Here is a 12,152-nt window from a genome sequence, read left to right as displayed (position 1 = left end):
GCAACAACCCTGATGGTTAATGAGCCTCCTAGAACCACAGTAGAAATAAATCCTAAGTGTGAACATACTCAGTACTAAGTATAAATCACTGTCTCTGAGAACACATGATCAAAATTAAAGCTTTTGAAACAAAAGCCAAAGAAAATGAAATTCAAAGTTTTGTTAATGATGCAACTTTCAACAAATTGAACTCAAATGAGAAAATTAAACATTTCTGACCAACACAATGCAGAGAAAAAGAACAAAGTTTACATAAATGCAACTTTACAGGGGGAACTATTGTGCATAGGGGTGTATCACCCTCCTACAGGTGGAAAGCTTTGTCACATGATTACATCATCATGTAGTAGTACAATTCATATTAAATCACATGAAATTAAGTGCCGTTGCTTCAAAGCTAGTGGCATGAGAGCCTCTTCAGCAGATACACGAGGAAGATAGACAAATCTGTGTGTACAGATGATGTATCATACTTGAAATGAAGATTGTGTAACAAATATGTTTATGCTGCATAAAAGTACTGTACACAACAAAGTAACCTAGATTAAGCAGTATTCCATCATTGAACACTAGTGTTATAAAGATCTGTTTCTTTGACACCACAATATTCAAGTGCCAAGTTGTTTGATGTTTTCACTTTTAAAACATTTACTGATCACATTTCCAAATTTGTGTGTTCTAGCATTTCTCAAATTTTAGCAGTTCTTAACATTTTTTTACTATATGACTAGATTTTACTGAATTCCTTGCAAATATTTCAATTTGCACAAAAAACTTGAAAAACACTGAAAAAATTGTGCCTGTTTTTAATGTGCTAAATCTTGATAAGAAAAAAATTAATAAAACTTTCAAAGATGCTCAAAAAATATACAAAAAGTTTCTTTCAAAATACTAAAATTTAACAATTTGGAATCTTCAAATCAGAAAGTGCTATGAAACTCATCATAGCACTTTCTGACAAGTATAAAAAAATTCATATGATTTTAATATAAATAAAACATATTTGTAAAATAAATTACAAACAAAAACATTGCATTTAACTATAGTTTCAAAATTATCTTAATATTTAACTTGAGCTTTGCCTCTCTTTGTCTATATATATTTGCAGTAATATCTTATACATATGTATTTATAAAAATATGTAGAAGATAGAATATTATAATTCCATATACAGCTTTTACTAATAATAGTAAAAAATGTACAGTTTCAGATAATCAAATTTATAACCATTTCACAGCATCTAAGTGGTCTGATCTTTGGTTTTTAAATGCCATGATAACAATTTATTAAATTTCACTGCATTTGAAACATTGCAAACCTTTGGTATTTTGCTCCGTAAAACTGAAGGACTAGCATCAAATTGAGTTTTAATAAAATGTCAGACTATTAACTTGAAAATCTACAGATTAGTAGAGATTTTTATAGTAGATTTGACCAATCACAGTTTACATAAAAAGTGTTCCAATGTGAATGATTATAAAAAAATATTTACATAACAAGTACATAAAAAATAAATATTTGTTTTGATTGTGGTCATACAACTGATAAAGCTCAAATGATACTTTTCTTGACCATCAATAAATATCAATGAAGCTAACACAATAATAAATGTTTCAGTGAGAAGTTATTTTTGAATCATTAAGTTTTTATGGTTAGCTAAATACTTTTTTTTAATTACTCCATCAAGCAACTAAAATTTTTATAACTCATAAAAATATTTATAAATATATTTGATTATAATAATCAACTTGTTTTTATTGTAATACTTTTTTCTATGACTAAAGATGTGGATGTATTTAGTGTTCATAAACTCCTAAAACTAGATATACCATCAAAATGTTTATACTTTTTTCACAAGAGAATATCCATGTAATTTTTGTGTTTTCCTTCATTTGGCACTCATTTATCATATTCAACAGCATTTTGATAATGAAAAAAATCTTTCTTTCATTTAATAATCGTTACTGTTACTCTATAAATGCACAATATTTATAATAATATATGGTTTCCTGCTTCATGAACCAACTTACGATAGTTCATTGACACCAGAAAACTATGAACGATCCAGGCGAAATGTTTCCTCTGTGGCAGGATCAGTAATTACAGATATATCTGGATCTGTAAGGATCTGCAACCCATCCAAATCAATTGGATCTAGTCCAGCCCTTAATGCTTCATCTGCAGGGAAGAAATCAGCATCAAAACAGCCAGAGAGGTTGGCCATTGCTGTACTCAAACCACTAGCAAAATCTTGTTTCATTAAATGTTCCTCAACCCCAGGACCTGTGGAATAAATAAAAAAATCACATAAGTGTGTAATGTTTTTCAACACCTGCTGTAGCATGCTATGATATCAATCCTTAGTAAACACTTCCTAAAAACATTAATATAATTCAACCAAATTACTCAATCAACAGGTCAACATAAGTGATTTCTTTTAGCAGAATTTCATGCTTATCTAAATTTCTTTTGTCTTTCAACCATTTAATTTACTAAAAATTTCATACAACTTTAAATTAAACAGCGATTAGTTTTGACCATAGGCCATAAATTTCAAGTACTAGATGTTTACCATCGTGACTACATTCTTTTATAAGTTTATAAAACCTATGGCCATATTACTGTTTACTATGGATTCAATGTCATGTCTGATTTTTCAATTCTTGTTGTTGTTTTTTTTTTCCATTTTGCAAAATAAAGTATTTTTATATCTCTATTGTAATTTGTGGTCCTTTCAATGAACCACCACTATATTCATTGCATATGAATGATAGTAACAATATCACAACTTTCTTTTTCCAAAAAAAGTTCTGAAAAAGTATAAACATTCAAGGAAAAATTAATTTTGTGGGGTGATTGTCAAGTTCAATACACACAGCATGCAATTATGATATACCAATAAAGTTAAAACATCAGGCATCTGTTATATGAATGAGCATATAAAAACCAGCAGCAAGCAGCCTCACTGACATGTTTTTAGCAAGACCTGATTCCATTGCCAAATTGACTGAAACTGTCCTGCTCCGTTTGCCCCATAGTAATGTTGACAGTGAGAAGATTTTTTTCTATGCTGAAAAATATTCACATACAGAACAGAAAAAGTCTCAATCCAAACACCAAAGTTTTCTTGCAGCGCAAACTAAACACAGTTTAAAGCAATAGTCACTTTACTAAAGAGTGTAAAGGAGTCAACCTCTGAATATAATCAGGAACATTTGTAAATATTTTTGCAACTGTCACGTTCATCATTGGGATTTAATAAAATGTTATTCTATTTCCAGTACTTATCCTTTTTATATTTTGTTTTAAATTTTATTATTATTTATATTGAAGGCTTTCACACATTAATAGTTATACAGCAAAGAATGAGTCATCATGGAATTTTTTGGGTAATTTAAGAAAACTGGGTTTTCATGTTAATAACTACAGGTAAACACCAAAACAAGTTGATGCGTGTGATGAGCCCTCCAATATCAGGTGTCAGTTAATTAAATCAGCCATTCATTGACAGATTTCTTTATACATTTTATACTGAAATTCATAGAAAACACATACCAAAAATTGTTATACTGTACATCATGTAAACCTATAAAGGAAAAGATAAAGCAACACATCACACATGTAAAGAAAAAAGATGGATATCAACCTTTCAGTTTACACTCTTACCACTATGATTAACCTGTCCATAATTAACTTGTAACTTTACACTTCTTACCACTATGATTAACCTGTCCATAATTATTAACCTTTCAGCTTACACTTCTTACCACTATGATCAACCTGTCCATAATTATTAACCTTTCAGCTCACACTTCTTACCATTCTGATTAACCTTTCAGCTTATACTTCTTACCACTATGATTAACCTGTCCATAATTATTAACCTTTCAACTTACACTTCTTACCACTTTGATCAACCTGTCCATAATTATTAACCTTTCAGCTTACACTTCTTACCACTATGATCAACCTGTCCATAATTATTAATCTATCAGTTTACACTTCTTACCACTATGATTAACCTATAACTTTACACTTCTTACCACTATGATTAACCAGTCCCTAATTATTAACCTGTGAATTAACACCATCAGTCAGAATCAGGCTCTGACAAGTTGGAGAGCAAGGTAATGCTCACGTGAAGAATAAAAATACTTTTGTCTGTGGTATTGTTCACATATTACATTTGTATAGCCTTTAAAACCTCCTAAATGCATGTCTACAGTTGTTGTTTTTTCAGTATCCCTGGACAGTGCATCTGGTACATACTTCCCTCTACCATGAATGGTTTCTATATCAGAAGTGTGGGGTAAAATAAACAGTTGATAACTTTGACATCAAATACAAAATGCCATGCTGTATAGTACTCTGTAAAATGTCATGGCAAGTGCAATTTGACCCACATCTGTGCACATAGGGTTGAAATATATTAAGTACCCATGTTATTTGAAATAAGTAGAAGTTGTTTAAAAGATGACCTTTATTAGATGGAAAAATTGATAAGGTGTTTTTGTAGACACTGTTTCAATACTACATCATTCAAGTATAACTAAATGTAAACAAAAAATGTTTTAAGCATGTACTAATAGAAGGAATGCAATATTATCAAATGCTTATCTGAATTATGTTATCTAAAACATTTATCTATTTTCTCAAATGTCATTTTTTTGTTTTAAAAACTAGTTACTTGGTCAAACACTTGTCTTTTTTTAAGTCTTTGGCCACTATTGTGATACTGGTCTGCCCTACTTGTACATGTATTTGACAACATAATGAAATAGAAGCATGTTTTCTGTGTTTGTTTATAAGTTTACTTTCTTTTGTGCAAAAAAGTATAATTATTAATTAACAAATACTTTTCACGTATGTGACCAAAAAAAAAGATAAAGTATTTTATAATTTAATTAACTTATATCTAATATTCTTTCTAAAAAGTCTCATGCACTAAACATCAAATAACATGTTTCATACATTCCTAGATACACAACGTTTCTCAACTGTTTGATTTCACAATCAAGTTGATTAAAAATGTTAGATAAAATACACAGGCAGTTACAGATAAACATGTTCATAAACAATGGCACTCCTTAAATTTTTCATATGCCAATAAATCAACAAATTTAAGATATAAGGTATTTGTAATGTATTTTAACAACTACAAGTAATATGTGTTATAACAGTTTATTTATGATGAGTAAAGAACATTAGAAACTCCCCATAAACATAAACACTAGTCATCATTATAATATGCCTGGCCTTGTTCATTGGTTTACCCTTGACCAGAACTACCAAGAGAAATTTAACCAAACTGTTCTAAATCAGTAATAATGTAGCAAATACAAGAATATACTGAGCTTCATTTTTTTTCAACAAAATTGTAAATTCAGTAATTAAATTAAGTTGTTAACATAAATATAGACATTCTACATATGTTCACGTAACTGTAACTCACTATTTCTAACTAAACAAACTCAAAATCTTTTCACTACAATCTATCTTTGCTTTTCAGTCCTAAAACTAAATATTAACCAGAGCCTCTAAAATTACTGTAATCATTAAACTGAGTAATCTGATATTATCTAGCTATAAAATAGTAACAAAAACCTTGGAATTGTCTCAAAGAGTTATCTTCATTATTAAAAAAATAATAATAATTCCTACATGAAGAAAATATCTAACAGATGAAATTGACTAAAAACAAACAAAATACTCACTAAAATATCAAAAAATTTTGTGAACAGAAAATATTAAAAGCAAAATGAATGATTCCTTATGATTAAATCATGCAATATTTCATATTGTTTTGTTTTAGATTTTTGTAAAAACTGCATTAGCAGTCTGTACTTCATATTTGTTCTAATGATGTAAAATACAAGTTAGTGTAAAATTCAAAGAAACATTCAAAAGAATTCTAGTTATAACATAACAGTAAGCAATAACTGAGTTTTATTGGCATGAAGTATTTGACTTAAATTTGTAGTACACTACGTTTTCTGTACTACTATAACATACTTCACTTTATTATGGTAGAAATTTAAATGAGTTTGAATCACTTGTGATGTTTAAAAAAATGTATGTTATAGTTAGAAAAACAAAAATAAAATAATAGATATTCATTTACACTTCTGATAAATTGAGTAGTTCTTTTACAAGATTTTTACATGTAGACAGTAGGTTTACTAGGCACACTCTGTAGAAAAAGGAGGTCAATGAGAATATTTACAGATAATAATTGTTAAAAAAACAAATCAATTCTCCAAAAAATAAACCAATAATAATAATGTTCACACTTAAATATACCTGTTAGAACAATATCAGGAATACTTGTTGGTGTTTGTGGAGTTTTAGGTGTGGGTGGATGACTTGAAGACAACACATTAGAAGTAGACAAAAAAGAAGGAGACTGTAGATGAGTATCTGATCCTGATGAATCCATGCCGTACAACTGGATGGCCATCTCTAGTGTGTCTTGATTACTCATCATATCTTGGGCTAACACATCAGGGTAAAGGAACTTAGTTCCTTCTACAAGTGTTTCACTCTTACCACTTGATCTTACATCAACGGCTGCATAACCAGAGCCAGAACTAGTGTGTGACATAGGAATGTTCCCAATACCTGGTGAGTTGTTGTCACTGAACTAAAAGAAAAATCAATGTATTAATGTATATAAGAAGTGAAACAATGTATAGGATGCTAATAGCCAAACATGTTATATTTCTTCCTAGCCTACACACCTTTCATCAGAAAGTTTAACATAATATGCATAAGATGATAGACATACAAGTACACTTTATTGAAGTTAGATCAATCTGACAGCAAGTTTGTTTGTAGAGGCTGTGAGGTTAATCCTTCAACAACACATTATGACAAGCTTTCCTCCTCTATAGAAGGATATTAGATTGTTTCCATATACCATGTTTTTAAACAAACAAGATGCACAAAAATCCATGGGTGTGTAGTCGTGTAGCACGTCAGTGAAAGGAAAAGCATGAACACCAATTTCATAGGAATGCTGCTGCAGACTTACACATCTAACTTTAACACTTTGTCTTGATGTAGCCATACTTGTTTTTGGTGATATAATAAAGGATGACAGCTCATCTTTGCTTGACTATACACTTTGTGAGCTTTACATTTTTGATCATAAGAGAAATCTGTGACAACCATAATGCCAGACAAGAAACTTTATTTACATTCTCTATTTTATGTTATAAAATAACTCATTTCTTGTACAAGTTGATCAAGTACATTAAGACCCCATTTCTTGTTCCATCTCCCGAGCACAAAGTATTTTTCATACAGTTCTCTACAGTTTTTCTCATCAATGTCTCTGAGGAATAGAATGTGCACGCTTCATTTATGATTTCTGGTGAGGGCAAGGTCTTTGTGAATGACCCTGAGCACATGAAGTCAAGATATGCTTAACTTATTAGTAACGACTAGTCTATGAACTTAAGCAATAGTCAGCAGTCTTGAACAACAATATTGTTTAGATGGTTTTACATTGTACTAATCATGTCTTTACAACACTGTTCACTATCTTAAAGGGATTTCATTAAGCAGAAAAATGAAAAGATTTAAATCTTTTACAATTTAACATACATTTTCCAGCCATGTATCTACCCATAGTAGACACTGCAGGTGTTAAACATGTTGTCAATTGTTGCATGTATAGATACACCACTGCAAAACACATGCAGATCATTCTTATAAGATGAAAGTTATAATTTTCCTATACTGAAAATGTATTTCCAATAGGTACTTACCTCCTCTCACAAGATTAGCTATTCTCGTTCAGTGCTGCCCTCTGAACGCGAAATTTTTCTTTATACATGCCACAAGCCCACCGCCTGTTGGAACTACTATATTCCAACATGTCTCACACGTAAGGAGTGTTGCAAAATAAAACACACTTTTTTCCCCGAAGTAATGACGAACTTGGTAGGACCGCGAATATCATCACTCGTGAGAAAACGTCATTTCAACATACTCATGGGTGTTTGACTCTTCAAATTTAATTTTTTGCAAAACTTTTGAATCATGGTGCTCACTAGAACTCAGGTTCTTGTTGCATGTGCTGCCTTTGGGATAGCTCAGAAAGTAGTCGCAGACATGCTCCGAGAATTCAAGTCTTCCAATCGACACATTGCAGTGCCAGATTTGAAAAATCTGATTAATGCCTCAAAAGTTTCAAAATTGTTGAATTTGAAAGAGTGGACTGTGAAAAAGTGGTGGAATGTGGATTGGGAACTCTCCAGATTTAAATCCCGCTGAAAATATCGAAGCTTTCATTCAACAATGCACAGAAGAAATGTTGGAAACTTTGACTGAATGCGAGAGACACAAACATGAAATCTTGATTCGTGTTCTCACTAATGTGCTCAAAGAGACAGCCACAAAAACAGACATGTTTGTTGCATTGCTGAAATCTTTTGCAAATTTTATAAAACTTGTGCGTGAGAACAATGGTGGCCCAATCAAGCAATATTGATACTTGGAATTACTTTTTTGATTGAATTAAAATCTTATTTTACTTTGTTATGCTCTCAGAGAAAAAAAAGTGTGATTTATTTTGCAACACCCCTTAGCATGATGTGCTCATGTGATGCATATGATTCCCTCTACACTCCTTTACCGAACCTTCACTTCAAAGTATCGTAGAAGGTGTGAGCACATGAGAAGTTGGGAGGAAGGGTGGGAAGAGGTAAGTACCTATCAGAAGTACATTTTCAGTATAGGAAAATTATAACTTCCAATACAGTACTTACCTCTCTCACAAGATTAGCTAGAATCCCACATTGAGAAGGAAGAGGGAATGGTGCAAAGGAATGAAAGAAGTACCCTCAAAAGCATCCGAAGGACACAAGAGGGGAACCACACCACTTCTGGGCCAGGTATACTTGTCGCCTATGTGTGGAATGTGTAATAAAAAAGGGCAGAAATGGATAAATGTAGAGTGGCTAGGGGTGTGATGGACTGTACTTGGTAGGTCAACTACATCTAAAACCTCCTCGCGGAGTAATGACATCCACACAAGGGTAGGATGAGGATCATATCATCTTCACCTTAAACCCAAGAATCGGGGATTATGAGCCACACTGATTTCTAGGTATGACATGAGGATCATCACTGATCTATTGATCCGGGAATTGACATCTGATATAAAAAAAATGGCAATCGCAAGGAATCAACTGATATGAGGAATTATGTTAATTGTTTCTCTCTAATCCAGAACCTCTCAACAGGGTACCAACATCAATGTGAGGGTTGGATGAAGACTCCCTAAATTGAAGGGGTGAACTGCAATTTTGACAGCTTAACTCCCGTGAGTGAATAAATGGTATCAGGAGGCCAGTCATCCAGTAAGGTGACGGCTCAACTCCCATGGCTGTAGAAATGGTATCAAGAGATCATATCATCCAGGAAGGTGACAGCTCGACTCTAGTGGTTGCATAAATGATATCAGGAGAACACGTCATCCGGTATGGTAACGGCTCAATTCCTCTGGAGGCTACGTCTTATTTATATCAGCAGAACACCAATGCCCTACTCTCAACTGAATGGTTCAAGCCTTTTTTTTTGTGGAACTCATTCAGGAGGGTGCCTCCATGGTCAACCACACTGGCAGCTTGGAACTGGAAAGTGGTAAGGACTCCCATACTGCAGATGAATATCGCCATTAGCGACAGTGCAATGGGTGACCACAAAACCTTATTTTGAAAAGCAGAATATACTGAGTTGTTAACTTGAGGCATGGCAGGGATGGGCAGCAATCCCTTTCTACTTTACCCATGTAGTCCATGGATAGTATGAACATTTTTATGAAACAGAATATCGTGAGGTTATTCACCATCAAGAAGTCTTGTGGAACACCCCATCTCGATGATGATTGTGCAAAGCAATGGAAAATAAAGTGAGAGTCAACATGGCTGTACAGTATGAATTTAGAGTTAAAGAATATTTGGTCAGGCACCACTCGCAACAGAGCGGGATCCATGTGATAAAAAGAGATAAAGGCCCCTGGAAGAAAGAAAGTATGAATAAAACTTACCAGTTAAAGTCGCACTGCAATCTGGAGAATAACTACAGGTGATAGATGCAACCCTGACAAATAGGAAAGTGTGACACGATGAAGATAGTGAGAGATGTCGGATTTGATGGGAGGAAACTTGGAAGTAGGTAGGGAAGAGCAGGCCAAATGAATGACAAGGCAGACCCAATTAGTAAGGGTAGAAGATGAAAGATCACGGAGGTAGGAGGATTGCCATGAGATATAAAGTCGGTTGTGCATACCTCAAAAGAGAGCAGTACATGCCACATAACAACAAAGGGCCCTAACCAGACACAGAAGTCTATCAATCTAGTCTAGGGGAAAGATGGGATATATATAGAAGGAAGGGAAATAAGAGAAAAATGATGAACAACCATCTAGAGCTGCCAAAGTCTTAGGGAAAAAGAAATGATTGGGATAAAGGAGAAGATAAGTAGGGTGATAAAAGATACTTAAAATGTCAATGGCAAACAATTCTGACCTTCGACATTTACAGGCTAGGAGAAGGAGGAAATATGTTTTAAAGAGAGATGAAACAAGGAACTTGAGGAAAGTGGTTTAAATGGTGGTAAAGTAATCTGGAACAGTTGGAAGTCTAGAAGGTTGACTTAACCAGAAGGAATGCATGAGCATGGTAAGAACAGGGAAGAGAAAACCCTTATGGTATTGGGAAAAATGTAAGGTATGGGATATGGCCACCCGATATCCATAAAGCAAGGAGACCAAAGATCCAGGTGAGAAATTCCATCACATGAGCTACAGAAGGCTTGTCAGCAGGAAACCCCCTGTTAGCAGACCAACAGCAGAATACTTTCCACTTGCATTGGTATACTTCCATGGAAGATGGCCATATGGAACAAGTTAACAAGGAGGCAACTTGACATATGAAACCGGATCATCTCACCAAGGACTGGACAAAAGCCAGGCGTGAAGACACAGGACATGGAGACTGGGATGTAGAATGTGAGATCAAGGTTGACAATGAAGGGAGGGAGAAAGTGGAAGAGGGACAGATGGTGATAGAAGCAGACATTGTAGCCTTGGAAACCAAGGTTGAGCTGGCCAATAGAGAGCAATCAGGAGTGCCTGACAAGGAGTGGATTGGACAAGAGATATCACCCGATGAAGTAGACAGATTGGAGGGTACACATAAAGATATTTGTGTGATCAATCCTGGCTGAATGCATCGACCACCAAAGCCTGTGGATGCAGTACAGGTGACCAAAAGAAGGACAGCTTGGTATTGTGGCCCATGGTAAATACATCCAATTGGGGAAAATCCTACCAATGGCAAAGATCCCTGAAAACAATTGGATCTAATGGCCACTTCATTGAACATATTTGGTCAGGGTGTGAAAGATGATCTGAGACGAGACTGAAAGCACCCGGCACATTACATGCAATAATGCAAATATGATGTGAGTGGGCCCAGTATAATAGATCCAGAAACATGGATTTCTGGACCGGGTGCCCCCTTGGTGGTTGTAATGGGCCACCACCAGAGAATTGTTCAAATGAGCCATCACCAGACAATGATGGGCAATAAGAAGGAAGATATGTAACTCATATTGTACTGCTAGAAGTACTGCCTAAGGCTTTCTGGTGATTGACCTATGTCCCCCATCCCTAAAGGGATGCGCCCATGAAAAGATGTATATCAGGATGCGGGGAGGAAGCAGCATGCCCGCCAACATATGTGCTTTGTTTCAGCACCAATGCAGATCATCTTGCAGAGAAGTTGGAAGGGAAATGGAGGTGGAAAGAAGATCCTGACCAAGGTTCCATCATTCGTGAAGTGCCCCCTGAAGGGAGCTCATATGGGGATGACTGAGAGAGCTTAGTTCAGTCATGGAGGACCACATCCCCAAAAGCGATAGAACCTTGTGAGCAGTAAGCAACTGAACTGAGAGGGAATGATGAACCAAAAGTTCCATTGAACGAAGATGTGAAGGAGAAGGCAGAGCATGACTGATATTTGTTTCAAAAAAGACATACAAATGGATTGGATATTGAGTGAGTCAAAAGAATGACTCTCCAATTTCATCAACCAGCCCATCCAAACCACCACAGAAAGGAGTTGGTGAGTATGAGTGGCCGA

At 34.5% G+C, this 12,152-nt stretch overlaps 1 protein-coding gene across 2 annotated transcripts in view; it reads right to left on the bottom strand.

Moving 5' to 3' along the window:
- Window positions 1–1,742: 1,742 nt before the first annotated feature.
- Window positions 1,743–12,152, bottom strand: part of LOC106459561 (CREB-regulated transcription coactivator 3-like) — a 57,235-nt gene continuing 46,825 nt past the window's right edge. For both annotated transcript variants that reach the window (XM_013919187.2, XM_022386067.1), the window contains exons 12-13: window positions 6,301–6,640; window positions 1,743–2,283 (exon numbers count right to left, since the gene is read on the bottom strand). In XM_013919187.2, the coding sequence (XP_013774641.2) occupies window positions 2,054–2,283; window positions 6,301–6,640 (570 nt within the window). In that variant the 3' untranslated portion in view covers window positions 1,743–2,053. The remainder of the gene's footprint in view (window positions 2,284–6,300; window positions 6,641–12,152) is intronic.

The sequence above is a fragment of the Limulus polyphemus genome, unplaced genomic scaffold (assembly GCF_000517525.1).
Source record: "Limulus polyphemus unplaced genomic scaffold, Limulus_polyphemus-2.1.2 Scaffold628, whole genome shotgun sequence".
Taxonomy (NCBI): Eukaryota; Metazoa; Arthropoda; class Merostomata; order Xiphosura; family Limulidae; genus Limulus; species Limulus polyphemus.
Note: the sequence above shows the minus strand (reverse complement) of the source record. Positions and strands in the feature narration are given on the sequence as shown.